This window comes from Heloderma suspectum, chromosome 4, assembly GCF_057233095.1.
Source record: "Heloderma suspectum isolate Gila_16-S chromosome 4, 16-S_ref, whole genome shotgun sequence".
NCBI classification, from domain to species: domain Eukaryota; kingdom Metazoa; phylum Chordata; class Lepidosauria; order Squamata; family Helodermatidae; genus Heloderma; species Heloderma suspectum.
Window position 1 is genome coordinate 315,703,887 of NC_139461.1, and position 22,412 is coordinate 315,726,298.

The window sequence follows — 22,412 nt, forward strand, 5'->3', positions numbered from 1 at the left end:
CAAGGAACCTATCATGGCCCATTTTTAGCTGCAACACCCCACCTGTGAGTTTGCGTTTGGCACAGGCACAGAGAAGGAAACAGGAGCCACCAAAAGGAGGGAAAACAGCCTTTAATGCGAAGATGGGGGGGTGCCAGATCCAGCCTGTCCATGAGGCCCTGTTGCTGAAGGAGCCTACAGGGCCACCCGCCCTTGGGAGCAAGCAGGTGGCCCAGCAGCAGCAAGCAGGCAGGCAGCCGTCCTTCCTAGCCACAGAAACACACAGGAGGGAAGACCTCAGTGCCCCTTACCGCAGGCAGGCTGGACTGGTGGCAAAAGCATCCATGAAGGCCATGGCTTCAGGGTCCACAGCCACACCACTGGGCTTTCCCAGCCACCAAGCCTTTGGCCTCTGGAGGGAGCCACATGCTTTTAGGGGGAAATGGGAGTTTCATGAGGCCACAGCCCCACCCTCTCACTCCACAGGGCAGCGAAAAGCAAGGACGCTGCTGCCGCCGCCACCACCTTTCCAGCTAAGCACAGCTCAGCAGGGGCAGCCAAAGACATGCTAGGGACTGCTTTGCTACACACAGTCCCACAGGAGAGACCACATCATCCCTCCATGGTAAGGGGAGTGCTAAGCCTGGCTCTGGGCACCATCTTCCAGCAGGCAGCTCTTCTTAAAGGGGCTTGTGCTGCCGTATACACCCCACCCCTTATACTGCATGGGAGTGGGGTCATGACACTCGAGCAGGGAGGAGTCAGATGGCAAAACAAAACAAAAAAAAGCAGGATTCCTTCCTGCAGCCCATGAGGACAGAGGTTTCCCCCTCACAAGCAAGAGAGCAGAGTGGCCAACTGAAGTTCTACACATGCAAGAGAGCTGGAGGCTCTGCTAGGCACTGCCACAGCCATCTCCGTCCTCCGTGGGGCTCCACGGGTGTCAACCATAGTGATAGACAAAATCGTAGCTGCTGGGCTCCTTGGGGACGGGCGGGGGCACCTCTGGGATCTGGATGTTCTCCAGGTCCAGCAAGCGCAGCTTCATCTCCATGCTGAGCAGGGTGTCCAGGTCACTCTTGCTCAGGTCGCTGACCATCTCCTTCCCCAGGAGGGCGTTGAGGCCATCAATCCAGATGCAGTACTGCAGGAAGAGGAAGGGCACCTCAGAGACAGAGGCACTTGCTGCCCGGCGGAAACAAACGTGAGCGCTCCGCCTCCCAGGCTGCCCACGCTTCAGGAACAAAGCCCTGGCCCAGCCAAGTGGGGGCAGAGACTCACGGTTCTGCTGTCATGGTGAAGAAGCCAAGCAAGAAAAGGCGACCCTCCGCGCATTTATCTAATTCTCCGTAAAAGTCACTTCCAGCAGAGGCCGTTGCCCTATCTCTGACTTAATCATGTGTTATGTGGGAAAGCATACACGCACATGCACTCTTTTGTTACCTCGGAATCTACTGTCAATCTGTTTCACTAGACTAGCCCAAATTTGACATTTTCCAGGCGAGGCCGCTGTGGCAAGTGAACAAGAACACAGCACGCTCCAGATGTAACCCATGTGTGGCAGAACAACCAGAACGAGGGACAGGGGGCTGCAGGCTTCAGAGCGGGGGCTCTAGCTATGAGCGTCTTCACTCTGGCAGGCGGCTCCCGTGGACGACTCCAGCCACTGCAGGTGCAGCCCCGCCCAGGCACCTCCCGCCCAGGAGCCTGGCTCACCTCATATCTATTGGGTGCAATGAAGTTCAGAGTCTCATCTGGGTCATAGAGGATGGAGAAGGCCAACTCCAGTGCCTCCTGGGCGGTGGGTGATATGGGGAGAGAAGATACAAGGCAAAAAAAGCTAGTTAGCAGAAGGACCCGAGCCCAGCCCAGCCGCTGTCCAACGGGAGGCCGTGACCAGGACCCCACACCCCCCTTCCTTGGCTGATACCTTGTTCTGCTTAAGTGCTCCCTTCTCTTTCATGTGGGGACAGTCTTTCCCAGTGACAATGGCCTTGATGTCTGCGACAGGGACTGGAAAGCAAAAAGGGAGAGTCCCTCATGGGAGCGGAAGAGGTCCCCCACAAGCCAGGCAGGCTCTTCGTAGCTGGCAGGTGGTCCTGCAGTCCCTCGAGCTGCCCTTGGCTTTCTGCACAGTGGAGCCTGAAGGCTGGCCGCTGTGGCACCCCCGCCCCTCCTGGGCCCGGCCTGGCTACATGCTCCTCGCCCCTCAACGTAACACGCGCACACACGCACACATACTCTTCTCCTGCAGTGACTCAAACGTCACTTCTCCCTGGGCGTTATCCTCCAAGTCGCCATAGTGCAGCATCTTGCGGTTCAGGGCCAGGCGGCAGTACCAGAAGCGCTCTGCAACACACAGCACAGCCCCAGGTCACTCGCTGCTCCACAGAAATCCGTCCAGAGGGGCGACGGCACCCGCCCCCCCCGACCTCCCTGCTTGGGGGTCGCCCTCCTTCCTGGCCAAGCAGGGCTCTGCTGCCTCCTGCCAGCATCCACACAGGACGCTCACCTCCGTGCCGCCCGTCCCATCAGCCGCCGGCCCTCACATGTGCCGAGTGGCCAATCCCCAACTGGCCACACAGGCGGCCCTCCAGAGCTGCAGCAGATGCCCCCCGCTCACCTTGCCTCCTCCGATTCCCAATCTTGCGGAAGCTGCTCCCTTCGCAGAGACGGTTCAGACGCTGCTGCCTGATGAGCTCCAGGATCTCTGGCTGGATCTTCTCCCGCAGCTCCCTGGGGAATGCCACACACAGCAGGCCAGTGAGTGCCGCCCCAGGAGGGCTCCCCCAGAGAGGGAGCCTTGCCCTTGGTGAGCTGCTGACCCCCAGCAGCCCTCTTCCCCACACAGGCACTCACACAATGGGCGGGGACTGGAAGTCATCCTGGCTCATCCGTTCAGACTGGCGCAAGCGCAGGACCTCCGAGTAGCTCAGGCTGCGCAGTTTGCTCTTAAACTGGTCTAGGGAGTTGGGCTTAGAGGGCAGTGCCCGGGTGATCTGCTCCCGTACCACCTGCATCACCTGGCAGGAAAGAAAGGAAAGCATCCCTGATTGAGCGGCAGCAATGGCAAGAGCAGGATCATAGAATCATAGAATAGTAGGGTTGGAAGGGGCCTACAAGGCCAGCGAGTCCAACCCCCTGCTCAATGCAGGAATCCAAGTCAGAGCATCCCTGACAGATGGCTGTCCAGCCTCGTCTTGAATGCCTCCAGTGTGGGAGAGCCCACCACCTCCCTAGGTCATTGGTTCCATTGTCGTGTTTTTTTCCTGACATTCAGCCGGAATCTGGCTTCCTGTAACTTGAGCCCATTATTCTGTGTCCTGCACTCTGGCACGATCGAGAAGAGATCCTGGCCTTCTCTGTGACAACCTTTCAAGTACTTGAAGAGTGCTCTCATATCTCCCCTCAGTCTTCTCAAGGCTAAACACGCCCAGTTCTTTCAGTCTCTCTTCACAGGGCTTTGTTTCCAGTCCCCTGATCATCTTTGTTGCCCTCCTCTGAACCCTCTCCAGTTTGCCTGCATCCTCCTTAAAGTGCGGTGCCCAGAACTGGACACAGTACTCCAGGTGAGGCCTCACCAGTGCTGAGGATCAGAAGCAGCGTCCCAGCTGGAGAGCAGCAGCAGCAGGCGGCCCCCCGCTTGGGCTTGCAGCCCTCCTTGCGACACCTGGAACACAGAACTGGAGCGCCTACCTTGTTGAAATCCTCAGCTGTTGCTCGCATCTCCTTCCAGGTCTTGTTGAGCAACTGGATGCAGATGGCAAAGAGCTCCTCGAACGCACGGTCGTGAGTGAAGAACATGGGGTGGTAGTCATTCCGGCCCTCGTTGGCTTTTCAGAGAGATGGAGGAACAGGGTTGTCAGAGCAGCAGAGGACTGCAAAACTCCTCAAGCTGTTCTTCAGGTGAGTGATGTGGTACAAGTAGCAGCAGCAACACTAATAGGTTCAACTGCACAGGAGTGTCACAAACACGGTTCTATTTGGGGCTCCATGTATGTGCTGGGATTCAGCTTCTTGAGAATCACAGTTTTCATCTTTTAAAAACAAGATTCTGGCTCTTTGAATCAAAATGCCAAAGACATGCAAGGCATTGTGTGGGCAATGCCTGTGCCACCTTGGAGGCTCGAGAGGAGGATGAGAGGGACTTCAAATACAGCTTGGCTCCAGCACCCTCCAGAACTCGCAGCTGCTCCCTGTGGCAAGGAAATCCAGCATAAAAATGATACAAAACTGCAAAACCACACTGGGCACAGAATCCAGCTTTTCTGGGTGAAGAGTCCAGATGGTCAGACAGACAGAACCTGGGAGTACACAGAGCCCTGGTTAGATTTAATTTCAGAAAGGGGCTCAGGAAGCTGAATGTGATGGTCAGGACAGTCAAATCTCTTTGGCAACTTTTAAAAAATTATTCTAATCCTTAAAATGCATAAGCACAAATTGGAAAAGGCAAAAATAAGACCCCAGAGATGGTCACATGATTAGAAATCAAAGTCTGGATGCTGTAAGAAGCACTCTCTTTTTAAAAGAGGAAATCTTGCCCACCTGAGGAAAAATTGTTAAAAGACACAAACCCTTGCAAGAGATATTGACATTGACAATAAAGCAATGAAAGAATTGGAGGAGCAAATTACTAAATATATAATAAAGTAGTTCTTTAAAGAACAACAGAAGAAGAAAACCGCTAGAGAAACAGTTGGATTGCTGGATGACAGGAGAACAATATTTTGGTGTCAAAGCAGATATTTGAAAACTGACAAGCTAAAAACTTGCTAAAGACACTGGGGCCAGAGGGCGTTACGTGAGAGTTCACTACAGAACTTAAAGGCAAAGCTACGAATCTTGGACTAAAAAACATCCTCCTTCTCACAAGAGAAACACTCAGGGGAGGGGGGAAAGGGGAAGGACCCTCCACTGTGAGACGTATCCCATCTCTGGGCCAAAGTCACCGATCATCACACCCTATCTGTTTCTACAGTTCCTGAGGTGCCTTGCAGATGCTAGACGAGATGAATCTTGGTTGGACCAAGCAACGCAGTGTGCTGACAGCAGAGGTGGACCGCTGGTGGCCCTCCTGATTCCTGCGCATTGGCTATGCTGGCCAGGGCTGACAGGAGCTGTAGGCCAGAACATTGGGAGGGCCACACATTAAGCCAGGGACGGACGGTCAGAGAGAACACTGAACACCCCTTGAAGGTAGCAGGATGTTTGGAAGCCCAGAAACAGACTTAGCCCAGAGCCTAGTACAGCCTTCCCCAACCTGGGGCTCTCCAGATCCACTGGACTGCAACTCCCATCATTCCTAGCCAGCACCATGGGAGTTGCAGTCCAATCCATCTGGCCGAGAAGAACCAGAGTGAAGCCCTGCTGAACGGGGATCTGCCAGGAGCAGCACTGCCTCCGGCACCAGCACTACAGGCCTCGCTCAGGGTGGTGCCAGCCCAGCCCAGCTCCTCAACTCCCACTTCACTTACGAAGCTCTCCAACCTGCAGGATCTCGCACAGCATCTTGGTGAGCTCAATGGCGCTGCGTCCAAAGGGACACTCATGCTTGTCCTCCCGGCTGCTGTTCTCCAGAACGATCTGTGGCCAGGAAGAGCAGCGTGAGGGTGGGGGGCAGAGAGAGGGAGGAAGGCTGGACCTCGAGGGGGAAGCACCCTCACCTCTTACCCGCACATAGGTATCCTGATGGCATTTGGCGAGGTACAGCATGTTGTCCACGGCCAGCATCCCGGGTGGGGTCTGGGTGAAGTCCAGCGCAGGGTTGAGGTGGTTCTGTGCAAGAGAGAAGCCACCCAGATCAGAGGCAGGGCATCCCTTGCCCAGCCTCCAATGGGCTGCCCCTCTGTTGCCCAGAGCTGGCCCCTAGAGCAAGAGCCACAGGACTGGCCGGGCTGCCTCACTTGCGGAAGCACAGACAAGAGGCTGCCTACCGTGAAGCCCAGCATCCTGTAGTCCTTGGTGTACATGGCTTTGCGCTTCTCTGTCCCACCTCCAGGGATGCTGTTGCTCTCGGACTCTGCATCAAAAGCAATTCTTCGCAACTCAAAAATGATGTCCCTTTGTGCCTGACCAGGGGAAAAAGACAGAGACTGAGTGCTGGGGGGGGGGGGGGATGGGATAGCTCAGTGGCAGAGCCCCCCTTTGCACGCGGGAGGTGCCCAGTTCAATCCCTGGCAGCATCTCCACGTAGGGCTAGGAAAGACCCTTGACAAACCCTGGAGGGAGAGCCATGGCTGCCAGCCAGCGTCAACAGGATTGGGCCAGATGGACCAAGCGGGGTCTGACTCGGCCAAAGGCAACCTCTTAGGTTCCTGTGTGCGTACATACACAGGAGGCAGGCAGCTACCCTGCACCCAGGGCACAGCGGGCCAGCGCTTCCAGTCACCTGGTCACCAGGGTCCATCTTGGTCATCATTCGCTCTTCCAGGAGGTTAAAAGTCAAGACCTGAAGCACATAGAGCTGATGGGCCATCTCTGTTTTGATGGGCCGGTTGCCTCGGATGACATGCTGCAGGAGCAGGGTGAGGAAAATGAGAAGAGAGAAGCCCCACAGCCCTATCACCGCCCTGCAACGCAACCCACATCTTGCACTGATGAAGGGCCTGGCTTGGCGAGAGAGCGGGCAAAGGGAGGATCACAATACTGAGCCACCTTATGGGGTTGTTGTAAGGCTTTCTGAGGTAATGCACGTGAAGCGCTTCAAAGGCTATTGATGGCCACTAGTCCTGTTGACACTGTGCTCTCTCCAGCATCAGAGGCAGTTGGCCGAGGCGCACCAGTGGCCGGGGAGCGCAAGCGGGAGGGTGCTGCTGTGCTCACGCCCTGCTGGTGGGTTTCCTTTGGGCAGCTGGTCGGCCACTGTGAGAACAGAATGCTGGACTAGATGGACCCTTGGTCAGATCCAGCGTGTCTCTCCTTGCGTTCTTAAACCTGAACCATGCTACATAAGCACTCAGTATTAACAGCATTCTGACCCATCCCCGTGTGGTGCCCACCGTCAAGATGATGGAGCGCAGGTGCTTCTGGGCAAATGCATTCGCCATCTCCTGTGATGAATTTACAGAGGAAATATGAGAACAGGGGACAGCCAAACAGACAAATCTCCCATCTTGCCCCATCTGTGGTGGGGTAACGCAGCCCTGCCCAGCCAGCCTGCTCCAAGCACAGCCCGCTCTGCCCTCTGCCACACACAACCTTGCCATGACCCAGTGAAGGAGCCCATCCAGCTGTGGCAGGAGGAAAGCAGGCCGGTTCTTGCTGCTGCTGCTGGGTGGCCCCACAAACGCCTCCAGTTCAGCACAGCACAGCCCCTGTTTCAAGGCCGACGGATGCTAACCTGAACCCTGACCCACTGAGGATCCGAGGCCCTCCTCGCTCCCGGGGCAGGAGCACTGTGCTGCTCCTACACAGCCTGGGCCCACAGAGCACACGTCCTGCGGCCCCTGCAGGCATGATGTGGCAAGCACTGATCAAAGCAGGAGGAGAGGAAGAAGCAGCACGTCCCTCAACAGCCCCTGAGGAGCAGCGGGCTGGGCCCCAGTGCTTTCAAGCCGGAAAGCACCCTTGCGAAAATTGTCGATAAATGATTTCTCTACTGCTTTTGAGCTTCAAAAGGCGCTCCGGGGCAGCTTGCAAGAACAACGTATCAAGACAATTAAAAAGAACAGCCAAAGCCAACGTTCTTCCACCTTCCCTGGCACAGGAATCTACTTACAGTGCAGGGCAGGTCTAGCGGGTTAAGAAGCTTGTCCTGCTGACAGAAAGCAGAAAGGCACAAACAGAGCAGATGGGGGAGCCAGCCCAGAGCCCCTTGGGGGGGCGGGGGCACACTTTCCCAGGAAACCGGCAAAGGCAGGCGAGCGCCACGCAGCACGATGGGACCCCCCCACTGGCCAGTTGCTGCCTCGGACACAGTTGCTCCAGCCGGAAGGCAGGTCTTTCCAGGGGCCCGCCCCAGCTACAGCGGAGGCTTGCCCACCACACCTGCTGTTGCCGGGCTGCCACCCGCTTGCCACCAGCTCGACGGAGGGAACGGGGGGCTGGTTACCCACCTGCCTCTTGTCCTCCGGCGCCTTCAGGAAGAGGGCATTGATCAAGGCAATGGCATAGGTCTGGATCTCCTGGTTCGAGCTGCAGGAGCACCAAGAGAGAGACGATGGCTGCTCCCCAGCGGCCGGGATGGCGCAGAGGCCAAGCTCGCAGCGGCGCAGGGACCGGCTGAGGCCTGCGAGGGGGACCTGGAGGCTTGCGATACTCACACCTGCAGGTGGGAGATGAGCTGCCCCACTGTGATCTCTTCCGCAATCTTCTGGTAAAGGCTCTGGCTGTTTAGCACCATGCTCTCTAGGATGGCCAGGGAGCGCTGCAGGATGGAGACATCCGCGGTCGGCTGGCTCACATACCCTGCAATCTTCAGGTGGAGGAATCACAGAATCATAGAATAGTAGGGTTGGAAGGGGCCTACAAGGCCATCAAGTCCAACCCCCTGCTCCGTGCAGGAATCCAAGTCAGAGCATCCCTGACAGATGGTGGTACAGCCGCATCTTGAATGCCTCCAGTATGGGCAGAGCTGGAAGCAGACAGCACCACTTCCCTGCTCCCTGCCACGACCCAGACATGCCTTCCACTCTTGGCCAACTGTACCTGTTTGATGAAGGTGACGGACACCATATCCCAGGAGACAATGCCGTGGTCCATGAGCTCCAGAAAGGCTGTCAGGGTGAATGCCAGCATCTCGCTGTAGCTGCACGGGGACACGTGGAGCAGCCTCTGGGAAGGGGAGCCTGGCACAGGGGCGCAGCGCAACACCTTCCTTCCCTGCTCTCTGCTGAGCCGAGCCAGGCCAGGCCTCCCGACACACAGCCTCTCTCCCCTGTCTCCAGCCCGGCTTCGCTGCCCTGGCAATGCAGAGCACCAGCTCCAGACTGAGGCTGTCCTGGCCACCCCACATCAGCCCACAGGGAGTTCGCAAGGACAGCTCCCCCTGCACACACCGCCCAAGACCTGGGCCAGAGGCAGCACCCTGCATTTCCCTGCCACTTCATAGCTTCATGAGCCACCCGTGGGATTTGGACCAGCACGGCATGGCATCCCAAAAATCACTGCTTCCAACGGCCTGAAGAAGCCAGAGAGAGGCTGGACAAAGCTTCTGGTGATAAGGAAACAAGGACCTGTCTGGTCCTTCCTGCTGGGCCCGATGGGTCCTCCAGCTCCAACTCCGCGCCATTCCTTCCTTGGCAGGAAGGCCCACATTCTCTGAAAGTACAAAAGACCTAAATCTAACCTGATCTGAAAACAGCAGGCCTTCAGGAGGCAGGGGCAGAGGTGCTTCTCTGGCTAAGGTGAAACAGGGCCTGCAAAGCGCCAGAAGCAGCCGAGAGGCTCACGGAAACAAGCTGGAGCAATTCCAAGCATTTGTACTGTGCTTTACAGGCACCCCCTTGGGGCAAGACCTCCCCCTCAAGTTCCTCTGGTGATGTGGCATGCTTATTACCTAGTTTTATGTGTGGCCCACTCCATCCTAACAAAAGCTGTGCTGGATCCAACCACAGGCTTCTCTAGCCCAGCATTCTGTCCCCACAGTGGCTGACCAGATGCCTCACTGGGATGCCCTCAAGCAGGACGTGCGGGCAAGAGCGCCTCCTGCTCCCCAGCAACAGGTGTTTGGAGACATACTACTGCCTCTGATCCCTTGTGACTAGAAGCCTTTGACAGATCTCTCTACGAACTGGTCTAATCCCCTTTTACAGCCATCCGAGTTGGTGGCCTTGTGATAGTGCAGGGGTTCACACCCTTTCTACCCCCAGGGCCCTCTTGAGCCAGCTGAAAATGACAGAGGCCCACCAGGCACAAAATGGTAGTGCAGGGTCAGAGCCAGTCACAAAATGGTGGCAGATGGCAGCGGAGTTTTGCATAATCAGTTGGCAATTACTGATATCGTACTTTATTGATACCTAATCCATCTTTGGAAATGGGTACATTCTTCACCACAGCCCTTCCCTTGTAGCAGGGAGTTCCATAGTTCAGCTTTTCTCAGGTGAGGTAGAGACACTGGCTCTGAAGATATCATCACTCAATCTCCCCATCCCAGGCAGAATTTGCTGATTCAGAGGCTCTTCCTATTTTATATTATTTTCCTCCTGCCCTCCCCACACATGCCTCTCAAAGTCTTCTTACCCACTGCCTGTCATTTCTCCTCCCAATCTCCCTTCACACTAACTTGTACTCTCTCCCCAGCTGCCAGTCTCATTCATCCCACCCTCCTGCTGCTCATTTTACATTCACTTCCTCCTAGAACAGCTTCCCTCTCTTATCCCTGCCCTCTTTATTCCCAGTTTTTAAAAGTATTATTATGGAAAATAGTGGTCTTGCTCTCCAGTTAGCTCCCACTGCCACACCTGCCTCTGTGCGGCCAGGGCACAGGGCGGCCAGGCGAAGAAGCCCTGGGCAGTCTGCAGCACGGAGACCCTCCTGGAAGCAGTCGAGAGCCACCGGTGCTTTCTGGCCCACCGTCTGAGAAAGGCTGTGATTGTGATGTCCATATTTATTTATGTTATAACAAGAGTTCCCTGGGTGGTTTACAGGAAAAAATATCAAAACCATAGAATACAAAGATATAACACGGAAAAAAAATCTAAACAGTATAAAATCAGCAATAGAAGATCGCATCTGTACTAGAATATTTAAGAATGAAAGCCCGGGAAAATAGAAAGGTCTTTCCCAAAAGCCAGTTTGAACAAAAAGGTCCTGTACTGTATCCAGATGACCCTGAGGCCTGAGTGAGGCTTCAGGGATTTGCTAACAATGCATGTAGGTAAAGGGAAGAATGTCAGCCCTGCAGAGTCCGGCTTCTAGAGGGTGTCCTCCTTTTCCTTTGCAGCCCATTTGCTTCTTTGGACATCCCAGGCAACAAACGAAGACAAAGCCCAGCCACCGGTGGTAGGCTTCCTCAGAAGGAGGAAGACAGCACCAGAACCGGGCTGCAGAGCGCCAACGGCTGCAGCCCGAGGACCAGGACAGGGGAAACAGGTCTCCTGAGCCCCGGCAGCTTCTGCCCAGATAGCAGCAGTGAGGCAGCCCTTGGAGCGCTGCTCCACTCCACAGCTCTCCTCTGCTCAGGGCCCATGGCCAGACCCAGCAAAAGGCATGGGAGTGCCTGATGTGACTGGCCCTGATCCGTGCCCTGGATGGGAGACCCCTGGAAGCCCCGGGAAGGAATCACAGAATCATTGGGCTGGAAGGGGCCTACAAGACCATCGAGTCCAACCCCCTGCTCCATGCAGGAAGCCTGATTCCCAAACGGTCTCACATCCAAGGACTAACTAGGGCTGACCCTGCTTAGCTCCGGAGATCAGATGAGATCAGGCGAATCCAGCCCTTTGGAGTGGGACACAAGTGCAAGAAATGCTAAACAAACAAAACAGAGGAGGAAGAGGCAGGCATGGCTGCTTGTCTGCACCATGGGGCACTTACTGTGAGAGGAGTTTGGTGCCACTCTCCACCAGGCGGGTGAGCACTGTGATGCCATCCATGTTGATGAACTCAGTGGCAAAGGTCACATCTGCAGAGAGTTTGGCCAGCTCCTTCATGGCCTCCAGCCGGGCCTCCATGCTGTGCGACTGGATCCGATCCATCAGCTGGCGGGCAGCCCTAGACTGGGAGACAGGTCATCCACGGGTCCCTTGCCAACCTGCCACGGCACTCGCCCCAGCTGGTCAGCTCCAGAAAACCCGGGCAGATCAGCTCATTCCACAGCCAGCAGGTGGAGAATGAAGCCACCAGCAAAGGAGGGGGCCACTTACGGCAAAGGAGAGAGAAAGTGGGAGGGGGCGCCCCAGACTTACCGGGGAAACAGCCAACTGCAGGATGGTCCCATTCTTGATGTCACCACGAGTCTTTAAGGCAGAAAGACAAAATGCCTGCTTCGCGTAACTGGGGGTGGACAGCAGAGACGGGCAGGGGTCCTGCTCTACTCTGCATTTTTAGCAGGGCTCCCATGCACTCCCCCAGGGCCCAAGCTGCCAGGCCATGGAGTCCTCTTGCTGCTTCCGGTGGGGGTGGAGACGGCGCACACCAACCTGCTCCGTTATGTACAGCTGGGGCCCGTCAGCATAGCGCAGCGTGTAGCACTCTGGGTTGGGCAGCGACCAGCTGGAGGGGAAAGCACAGAGAAAGCTCGCTGGAGCTTTCCCACCCCAGAATCGAGCTGGGGAGGGGGCTGGCGCCCGACACCCAAAAGCAAGAAGGGCAAAGGGAGGCCCCTGAGTGGGCCGTGGGAGGGAGTCTTCAGCTCCGCCAGGACCCTTTTTGGGGCCCAGGTATGATGGCTGCTGCGGCAGCAGGCAAGGAGGGCGGGAGGGAGGGCAGACAGGCCAGCCTGACCTCCGCAAGACCCTGGTCCAGCCAGCACTCACCCATCACACACTTCCTTGATGATGGACACCAGGGGGCGCTTCTGAGAGAGGGGCAAGAGAAAGAACCCTGAGCTAGGACCCTCCTCTGGATGGAGTCCCGTCTACCCCAGCCCTGCAGCCAGCGCCACAAAGCTCCTCCCAGAGCCCACCCTTGAAGGCCCACCAGCTCAGCTCCGCACCACAGCTCATCAGAAGCCCATGCTGCCGCCGCCACTGCCCACACTTAGCCAGCCTGGAGCCCTCACCTGATCTATCTCGAGCAGTTGTGCATTGGCCCCTGGCCACTCTACAGCCACCTTGACGATGTCTGATGGGGGCGGCATCCTTCCAGTTCTCACAGAGATGGGGAGAGGAATGGACCTCCCAAACCTATCCAGAGGGAGAAGGCAAGTCAGCCCAATACACAGCAACACCTGGGAGGCAGGGTGGAGCCTCCAGGAGTGAATTCTGCCAGGTGCTCAGGTCTCCCTGATCCAAAAATCAAATGGCAGCACCTGGCATCGCCCCCTTGCTCAGGAACCCTCACAGACAGATGCCACAAGCCTGGCTGAAGCTCACTGCTGGGGGGAGGGCTTGTCCCCTCCAAAAGGGAGCGGTCCAAGGCACTGCCTGGCTGGCTACACACGGGCTGCTGGATGTGACTCATGGCCCAGGCAAAGGGGGAGCACTGCCACTTACCGGTCCTCGGTGCAGGGGAAACTAGCAGGCATGTCCTCCCCCAAGGGACAGGAGACAGGTCCTCTTAGTCCCTCATTTGGGGGCGGGGGGCTGGCTGACACAAGGCTGGAAGTGTCCACGCCCAGAGCAACACGGCCCCCAATTCCAGACTTTTACACGAAGGCAAGCAGAATCTACTTTCCTTCCTCTTCCTGGGATGGGGACCAATTGGCACCAACTTGGGAAGGAGTGCTGCCCTTTTACCCCTTATGCCAAAGAGAAAGCATCAAGCGGCTCACCAGGGCAGGGGCACCCCTTCTCCCTCCTGCAGCCCCTGGAACAACATCCCTGCCAAGCCCCGCAGACAGCAGAGGCTCCCCAAGCAGCCCTGGAGAGCTCCAAACCTGGAAGATGCTGTGCTCCCCCAACAGCATTTCTTTGCCGGGCCGGGGGGGGGGGGCACCGCCTTGGCTGCACCACCAGCCTCCTGTTCAAGGAAGGGCGGCTGCAACCCTTTCCTGGCCAGTGCTCCAGCCGGGAAGAGCCCCAACGGGCTGCTATGAGAAGGGGGAGGTGCTGCTCCTTTCTACTTGGGGCAGTGCCAGTGATGGGACGTTTTCTGGAAGAAGTTCCGCTGCCCAAAATGGAGATTCTTTGATCTATGATCTAATTTAGCATGTATATTTGACTGATGTTCCTTAGCTTTGTATAATGTTAATTTTGTGGTCTGTAGAAATATCTCAATAGTTTTTCCAATAGCCTAAAGTAGGTGGAACAGAAAAGTTTGATTGCAGGGTGGGAGGGGAGGTGGGGATTCAATAAACTACATACTGCAGTCTGAAGCAAACAAATCCAAAAGTTTTACTCGGATATTATCTTTATTGGAATTCTTGTAAAAAATTTAAGACATAACAATGCAATAGTCTATATTTCCCATATATTTATGTTTTCAGAGGTGGGAGGATGACAGCACTAAAAACTGTTAACAAACTAATTTAACTACACAGGCTTCCCAGAGATAGCTTCCTGAAAATAGTAAATTACAACATTATAAGATTTGACCAGCATTGTATCCATTCCAGGTTACAGAATTTTATGGAACGTTACATTCCGAAAAGTAGAAAATTTCCTACCCCACATCACCAGGCAGCAGCTTCTCTCAGACAAGTCAAGTCACACAGGTGACAACTGTGTGCTCCCAAATCCCCAAGCACTCCCAGGAGCAAGGAGGCAGCTCCCACATCACTGGCCCAAGGAGCGCGGAGACATGCCTGCAGCCGCTCGGAGGGCTGGAAGCCACAGCGATACCTCCCTGATCCTGCTACTTATGCCTTGCCCTTCTGCCCACATATAAGCCTTTCCAAAACAGAAGCTTCTCCCAAAGTCCAGCATTCAGACCTCAGCTGCAACTCCTCCTCTCCCACAAGCTGTCCTGAGAAAACAATGGGGTCTAAGAACATTAGAGACCTGATGGACCTGACCAAAGCCCCTCTAGTCCAGCACTGTTTGCACAGTGGGGGCCTAAATGGGAATCCCATAAGCAGGATGTGAGCACAATAGCACCCTCCTCCTCCTCAATCACTTGAGCTTATCTCTTATTAAAAGTATTTTAAACCTACCCTTCACCCCAGGCTATCATTCTGCCTCCAACGCTGGAGTTAACATAAAGCTATCAGGACTACTAGCCATTTAAAGCCCTATCCTCCACAAATTTGTCTAAACCCCTTCCAAATCCATCTAGGTTGGTGGCCAACACTACATCCTGTGGTAGCAAATTCTATACTTTGTGCACCATGTAAAGAAGGCCTCCCCCCCATCTCCCACCATTTCCCTTCATGGGATGACCCTATTGGGGTTCTAGTATTATGAGATACCTGCAGCAATCTAACAGGGTGCGGGGAGAGCTGGCGCTTGGGATCTGACCCATGAGCAGCAACAGGGAGGCAGGGAGCATATTCTCACCCACAGAAACATAGGAAGCTGCCTTATAGTTGACTGCCCTATTGTCCTCATTTAACTCCTCCACGTGCTCCCTGGATCCTTTCCCCTCCTGGCTTCCAGCTGCCATCTCCCCTGTCATTATGCATCTTCTCCACATTATCAACCTCTTCCCCTGCTGCCTTCTTCCCTTCAGCATTCAAGGATACCAGTTCCCCCTACACTTAAAAAAAAACACACCACCCACCCCGATGCATTCCCCCCTCTTCAGCTACTGTCTGCTCTGCCTTCTGACTGTTACCTCCAAGCTTCAGAGCACGCTGCTTACTCCCAGTGTCTCAACTTTCACCCATCCAATGCTGTTTTTGACCACCTCCAATCTGGCTTCCGCCCCCACCCCCCGCTGAAACCGCCCTCACAAAAACCACTGATGATCTCCTGACTGTCAGCTCTCTGGGCCTCTACTCAGGCCTCATCTCCCTCAACCTGTCTGCCAACTTTGATTGTTGATCACTCTCTCCTACTGGCTTCTGCCCTGGGCCACCGTTGTTCTGTCTTCAGCTGGTCCACTTCCTACCTATTTAGGTCCTCTTCCAATGTCTCCATAAGGCAGGGGTGGGCACCTGGCGGCGCTCCATATGTTTTGGCCTGCATCACCCATCATCCCTCACTGCTGGCTAGGCTGGCGGGGGCTGCCATCTGGAGGGCCGCAAGTTGCTCACCCTTACCGTAGGGGGAATGCTCCTCTGCTTTCCTTTTCTCCACTGGGGTCCCTTGGGTCTCAACCCTCTATTGCTCTCTCTACATCAGGCATGTTGAACCTGATGCCTTGGCTCCCCAGGTGGCCACACCCCCTTCCCCACATCGCCAGGTGGTTCCTACTCTCCACCTCCCTTGCCCCCACTTGTTTGGCAGTTTCCCGGTTTTCCCATTCTAAAAGATCGAGCTCCCTCTGACAAAGCCTTGTCACTGGCAGTGGGCACGTCAAGCTAAAACACGCTGGCATTTTGGCCCCTTGCCCTCCGCTCCATCCACCACTGGAATGTGCCCCCCACAAGCTTTTCTGGAATTGAATTCAGCCCTCAGGCTAGAAGAGATTTTGCACCCTTGCTCTAAATACCGTTCCCTAGTAGTCTCATCACTTCCCATCTATATGCTGACACCGACCTCTACCCTGGATCTTCCTGTCTCTTCAACCGCCTCCCTGACATTTCTGCTTCTCCTTAGTTTCAAGCTCAGTATGCTCAAGACTCAGCTTCTCACCATTCCGCCCAAGACCTCATCTCCTCATTCACTCACCCACCCACCCTGTTGACCAGGCACAAGGCCTTGGGTTCCCCTTTGGGAACCCCTTCTTTCTCCTCTGTCTCTTAAGTTCAGCCCATCACCCAATCATGTTGATTCTCTCTTGAGAGCACTACAGAGATACAGCCCTTCCTCTGTCCCTCCAGCAAAAATTCTTGCCCATGCTGCAGCCAACTCTTGCCCTGACTATTGCAATCTTCCCCTTTTCTTCCATAGTTTTACCTGCATTGACTCACAACCAAACAGCAACCTGCTGCCAAATTATTCACCACCCTCATCCTGAGAAAGCCCTTCCCGTGCCCTTTGCTCATCTAGCTCCTTTGTCCTCAGCCACCCAAAGATCTTCTACTCCCTGGAACAACTCTGTCCATCTTCCCTCATTGCCAAATATGTCTGGGACTTCCCACAGAACACCTCTGTGCAACCACCTCCTGTTATTCTATTAAGTCCATCCTCAAAATGCATTTTCCAAGAAGCCTTGGGATCATGCCCCTGATCCCTGTGCCTTATTGTGGCTAGCCAATGCCTGCGTGCAACGGAAATAATCATATATTCTTCTCTGGCTTCCCCAGACCTCTATTTTCCCCTCACCTTGAGTATAAACCTTTTGGGGTAGGGAGTTGTCATACCCATTGCTTGTAAAATCCCACGTACTCAGATGGTACTATATAAAGAAGTAAATACAGAGTCAAACCACGGGTCCATTCAGCTCAGTGCTGTCTACACCGACGGGCAGCAGCTCTTCAGGGTTCCAGTGCAGTCTCTCTCCAAGCCCTACCTGGAGATGCTGCTGGGGACTGAAACTGGGACCTACTGCAAGTGTGCGAAGGTCCTTCCCTGCAAGGAACTGCAGCAAACTCCAGCCCACGCCTAGAAAAGGTCAGAGGATGGTGGGCTTGCGGCTGTCCTCCCTGCCTTTCCAGCTCCATCATGGCACAGAAACAGCAATGCAGGCCCCAGGCAGAAGCTGACAGTTCTAGCAGGGCTGGCTGAAGCACTGGCTGAGGAAGAGGGCTTGCCTCCTCAAGAGGAACCAGCATCATTCAGAAAGGGAAGTACAGAAAGACGAGGAGATGTGAAGCCAAGGGAAGTGCTCAGGGCTATTTACGGGCGGCTCCTTGCATTCCCAGCCTTCGGTGCTGCCTGGGCATCGCAAGTCTTCTCGCAAGTCAGACGCACGTTTCGAAGGAGCAGGCGGGGCAACGCAGCACCCCCCGCTGAGGCCTGGCCGGGGAGAGGGGCCTTCCGTCCTCCGGCAGCCGCCGGCCCGTCCTTCGAGCGGAGCAGCCCAGGAGGCCCTGCAGCCCGGAGGCGCTCCTCTGACGCGCCGAGGAAGCAGGCGCCTCCGAAGCCGCGCCGCGCGGGGGAGGGGCGAGGCCGCCTCGGGCCCCTGCCGGGCCACAGCCCCGCCGGCCTCCGAGCCGCGCCCCGCCCCGCCCCGCCCGCCCCGCCGGCCAGGAGCGGGGCGGGCGCCGAGCCGAGGGGGCGGGCGGGCAGCCGGCCCGGCGGGGGAAGGCCCCGGGCCGGAGGGGGCCACGGCCAGCCCTGCCCGCGGCCGAGAGCAGCGCGGGGCCGCCGGGCCCGGGAGCGCGGCGCCTTCGCCCCGCCGCTCGCCGGCTCCAGCACCGCCCCGCGGGCCCTCTGCCGCGCTTCGCCGCCGCCGGGGCGCCCGCGAGGGTCCCGGCGCGGCGGAGAGCCGGGGCCGCCCGGCGGGCTCCGTTCGCGGGGGCGAGGCCGGGCCGCCGGGGGGCGCGCGCGCGCCCCCGCTCCTCCGGCCGCCCCTCCGGCGCAGGCGCCCCCACTCACCGGGACGGTCCTCGGCTCTCCCTGCCGCTCCCGACGGCCCCTTCTGCGGCGCCCCGCCCCATCGGAGCACGTCTCCTGCCACTCCGCAACGGCCCCCGCTCCTATTGGCCGCTAAGCAGGCCCGTCTCTCCAGCCAGGGAGCCCGAGCCTCGTCGCCCGGCAACCGGCTGCCATAGAGACCGCGGAACTCCGCGCAGCTCCACCCGCGCAGGCGCTCTACGCACGCGGGCGCTAAGGCGTTGCCCGGGTAACACGCCACACCCACTTCAGGTGGCCCGAGCGGGAGCGTTATCTCCGTCGCACCCTCCGGAAGGGCTGCTCGGGGACCTTCCTGTTTTTGGACGCTTCCGCTTCCGGCCGGGGCAGGCAGCGCGTCTTTGGCTCGTGAGGAGGCGGCGCCGTTGGCGGGAGCGGAGTGAGAAGCGCCGAGACCCGGAGGAAGGGACGGGACGCCGCCACCATGGTGAGTCCTGGGAGCGCGAGCGGGGGGCGGCTGTCCCGGGCCCCTCGGCCCCTTTCTCCCTCCCCAGCCCGCCCCGCTCCCGCGCCCCCGCTGACCCGCCCCGCTCCCCCCGCAGACGGTGGGCAAGAGCAGCAAGATGCTGCAGCACATCGACTACCGCATGCGCTGCATCCTGCAGGACGGGCGCGTCTTCATCGGCACCTTCAAGGCCTTCGACAAGCACATGAACCTCATCCTCTGCGACTGCGACGAGTTCCGCAAGATCAAGTGAGGAGGGGAGGCGGGACGCGGCCGGGATGCCTCGCCGCGTGCGGCCCGCGGCCCTTCTCTGGGCCTTCTGCAGGCTGCCGGGCCCCACCCGGCCCCCTGGTGCAGCAGGGCACAGAGAAGCTGGCGGGAGACAGGCTGTCCCAGAGAGGAAGGCCAGGGCCTCTTCTCCATCATCCCAGAGTGCAGGACACGGAAGAATGGGCTCCCACTGCAGGAAGCCAGATTCCGGCGGAACCTCAGGAAAAGCGTCCTGGCTGTTAGAGCAGTGGGACAGGGAGCCAATCTCCTAGGGAGGTGGTGGGCTCTCCCACGCCGGAGGCATTCAAGGCGAGGCTGGACAGGATGCTCTGACTTGGGTTCCTGCACTGAGCAGGGGGCTGTACTCGATGGCTTTACAGGGCCCTTCCAGCCCTGCTATTCTATGATTCTAAGATGCTGGGAACCCCCCCCCCCCCCAGCAAAAAGCAGGATACAAGAGTCAGTTTAGGACGGGAGTGTGAGGTGAAGGCGGAGCAGCCAGCAGCACCTTTGACTCATGTGTGTAGACTGGGCATTGGAGAGGGCAGCAGCCGGACGCCCTGGATACTGCCTGCCTGCCTCTTCCCTGGTAGCCGAGTCCTCCCCTAGGGTCAAGAGACATGCACTTTGCGAAGGAAAACCAAAACTGAACGCATAAAATATATATCGCCCTAAAGGCATTCTAGTGGCTGTTTTGCTGCACCATAACCTGAGCCCTGTACTGTTCCTCCTTTTCTGCCACCTTTCTTGCCTAGTTCCAGCCAGTTAGTTTCTGTGCTTTCAAGCTCTGCCAGACCTTGCCATGCAGCACTAGTCGTGAGGCACTCCAGCCAGAGGGCACCACTAAGTTCAGTGCTGAAAATGCAGACCTGGCACTGGGCCTGTAGATGGCTGGGCTCAGCGATGCAGGATTATTTCTTTTTTCCTCTCTGGTAGACCCAAGAACTCCAAGCAGCCGGAGCGGGAGGAGAAGCGAGTCTTGGGCCTGGTGTTGCTGCGAGGAGAGAACCTAGTTTCCATGACAGTTGAGGGGCCACCCCCAAAAGATGTAAGTGGGGCAGATCGGGGAGGCCAGTGGTAGCACTGTTGCATGTTTGGGGAAGACACTTCTTTGTGTTCTTTCTCCCACCCCCCCACCCCCCGCAAGGATAAAGAAAAGAAAGGAAACTTTTAGAGTGCCCAGAAATTCTAAAAAGTATTAACAGTATCTTTCAAAATCAGCTAAGGGGTGTGTGTGTGTGTGTGTGTGTGTGTGAGAGAGAGAGAGAGAGAGAGAAAGAGAGATTCCACTTCTCAATCCAAAAGGATTTGCAAGGCAGCTTAACATCCATATAACACCAGCAGCAATATATTTTAAATTTACTTAAAGTTGATTTGCTCTGTCTATCTGGGCAGCATAAACTAATAGCAGGGGGTCAAGAATTGAACCCTGAGGAACCCAAACAGGTGGTAGGAAGGCAGAGGAAGGAGTTCCAAAATAGAAATGTTGAGCAAGTGAACTGGCCAATAGAAAGAGAACTCATTGCAAAGAACATTATAGAGGTGCAAGTCAAGCAGGAAATGAGGGTCAACTGTATTTCTTTAATTTATTAAACTCATAAAATAAATTTCTCTAGGCATGTTGCAATAATGATAAATACAAATCACAATAAAATCAATAATATAAAATTAATAAATATGCCAGCACAGCATAAAATATAATACCACGTTGCATGGGCTAGGATAATAAAACACAATACTAAAATATTTTAAAACTACTTGAAAAGACATTGAATTTTTTTTTAAAGCCTGGGAAACAGGGAAGTTTTACTCTGGTGCCAGAGAGATAGCAGTATGGGTGCCAGATGGGCTTCCCCTGGGAGAGCATTCTGGGGGGGGGGGGGAAGAGTGCTGAAAAAGCTGCCTCTCTCATTGTCACCCTCCAAGCTTCAGCAAGAGGGGGCACTTGAAGATGGGCTTCTGTGGAACACCATAAAGTGTAAGCAGGTACACATAAGAGATGTTCCATCGGGTACCGAGATCCCAACGCCATGTAAAGTTTTTAAGTCAAACCCAGCACTTTCAGTTGGACCCTATATCAATGACAGCAGAGAGGACGAGGGCAGAATAGCCCTTTGGTCGGCAGTGGGAAGAAGGTAACTGGTGCACAGGGTGTAAGCCAGGTGAGGGGGTCAGGAGTCAGGGGAATAGAAAGTTGAGGGCAGGCAGTGAAGAGAAAACCACACATTCCTCCCACATTTGTTTAAAAAGAACCCTCAAATTCCTCCTCACTCCTAACTTGAGCACAGTAGGTTCTTTGCCAAGAGCCCTGTGCAACATGGACCCCTGCAGTGCCTCTTTGCCTCTTTTCAGACGGGCATTGCTCGTGTGCCCCTGGCTGGAGCAGCAGGGGGGCCTGGTGTCGGCAGAGCTGCTGGGAGAGGTGTGCCAGCAGGAGCTCCCATGCCGCAGGCACCTGCGGGCTTGGCCGGCCCTGTGCGTGGAGTTGGTGGACCATCCCAGCAGGTGAGTAGGAGGCATACCCTTCCAGTGATGGTCCTGAGCTTAAGCCACATCTGTTGGATCCTTGGGGATGTGTTGTGATAAACCCATCTTGTAACTGTCTCTGACATATGCAGGTGGAAGGGTGCGGGGAGGCTGGGTTTGGCCCTTGCTTGTAGCAGCTCTCTGATGTCTCCCCTGCTCCTCGCCTAGGTGATGACCCCTCAGAGCCGGGGGACTGTAGCTGCAGCAGCAGCTGCTGCAACTGCCAGCATCGCGGGAGCCCCAACTCAGTATGCGCCAGGCCGCGGCGGCCCTCCTCCACCTATGGGCAGGGGAACACCGCCTCCAGGTAAGCAGCAACTCCTAAGCCGCTGCTCCCTTCTCCCAGTCCAGGCTGGCAGGACCTATGATGAAGTGACAGCGTCTGAACACTGTGAGGAGCTGGTGTCAAAGCAGGATTACTCTGAGGTTCTCTGGCGGGCTGATGGCAGGAGCCCTGCGGGGTGCTGCTTCAGGGCCTGAAGTCCCTCTCTTTTCACTGCAGGAATGATGGGACCACCTCCTGGCATGAGACCCCCCATGGGCCCCCCGATGGGCATGCCACCTGGCCGAGGCTCACCAATGGGCATGCCGCCTCCTGGCATGAGGCCGCCTCCCCCTGGCATGAGAGGCAAGTTGGTGCTGCGCTTGATTAAAGGGCTTGTTGAGTGGGCAGAGTTGAATTGAGAGCTGGTGGCCTGGGCAGGCCCCTCCTGTCAGCTGCAGCTCCGCTGCCCGTCGGCTCGCTCTGAAGGGAGACCACAACGGCTGCGGTCAAGGGCGCGTGTCCGTGAGGTGCCAAGAGCACCCACAGGGCGCCGCTGTAGCCACGGGAGGCAGGTGTTTCTTGAGCTGATGGTCTCTGCTGTGTTCTTTCCAGGGCCCCCTCCTCCTGGAATGCGCCCACCCAGGCCCTGAAGGAGCAGAGTCTGTGAGAGCTGGAGCTTCATGTCTGCCTTGTTCACAAGACAGGATCAGTTGTGTTTTCTATTTTTTGACTTGTCGTGTTTGCCTTTTTAATAAAAGTTGGGAAGTTT

At 56.3% G+C, this 22,412-nt stretch overlaps 2 protein-coding genes across 11 annotated transcripts; one reads left to right on the forward strand and one right to left on the reverse strand.

The window, feature by feature from the left end:
• Nucleotides 1-92: 92 nt before the first annotated feature.
• Nucleotides 93-18,156, reverse strand: ELMO2 (engulfment and cell motility 2). Of its 10 annotated transcripts, none has more exons than XM_084854977.1 (22): nucleotides 18,102-18,156; nucleotides 12,641-12,764; nucleotides 12,396-12,433; nucleotides 12,060-12,132; nucleotides 11,826-11,876; nucleotides 11,455-11,636; nucleotides 8,626-8,725; nucleotides 8,241-8,392; nucleotides 8,034-8,112; nucleotides 7,697-7,732; nucleotides 6,978-7,028; nucleotides 6,368-6,490; nucleotides 5,913-6,047; nucleotides 5,650-5,754; nucleotides 5,454-5,562; nucleotides 3,676-3,812; nucleotides 2,839-3,002; nucleotides 2,603-2,715; nucleotides 2,221-2,328; nucleotides 1,910-1,992; nucleotides 1,696-1,773; nucleotides 93-1,123 (listed from the first exon to the last, which is right to left on the reverse strand). In XM_084854977.1, the coding sequence occupies exons 2-22, from the start codon at nucleotides 12,716-12,718 to the stop codon at nucleotides 923-925; spliced, it is 2,196 nt and encodes a 731-aa protein (XP_084711103.1). In that variant the 5' UTR covers nucleotides 12,719-12,764; nucleotides 18,102-18,156; the 3' UTR covers nucleotides 93-922. The 10 variants fall into 10 exon arrangements, with proteins under 10 accessions (XP_084711103.1, XP_084711102.1, XP_084711101.1 ...); XM_084854976.1 differs by having other exon boundaries at nucleotides 12,396-12,436; XM_084854975.1 differs by lacking the exon at nucleotides 18,102-18,156 and adding an exon at nucleotides 17,404-18,091 and having other exon boundaries at nucleotides 12,396-12,436.
• Nucleotides 18,157-18,460: 304 nt separating this feature from the next.
• Nucleotides 18,461-22,412, forward strand: SNRPB (small nuclear ribonucleoprotein polypeptides B and B1). Its single transcript, XM_084854985.1, has 7 exons — nucleotides 18,461-18,564; nucleotides 18,680-18,831; nucleotides 19,789-19,900; nucleotides 21,205-21,357; nucleotides 21,547-21,685; nucleotides 21,881-22,006; nucleotides 22,256-22,412. The coding sequence occupies exons 1-7, from the start codon at nucleotides 18,562-18,564 to the stop codon at nucleotides 22,291-22,293; spliced, it is 723 nt and encodes a 240-aa protein (XP_084711111.1). The 5' UTR covers nucleotides 18,461-18,561; the 3' UTR covers nucleotides 22,294-22,412.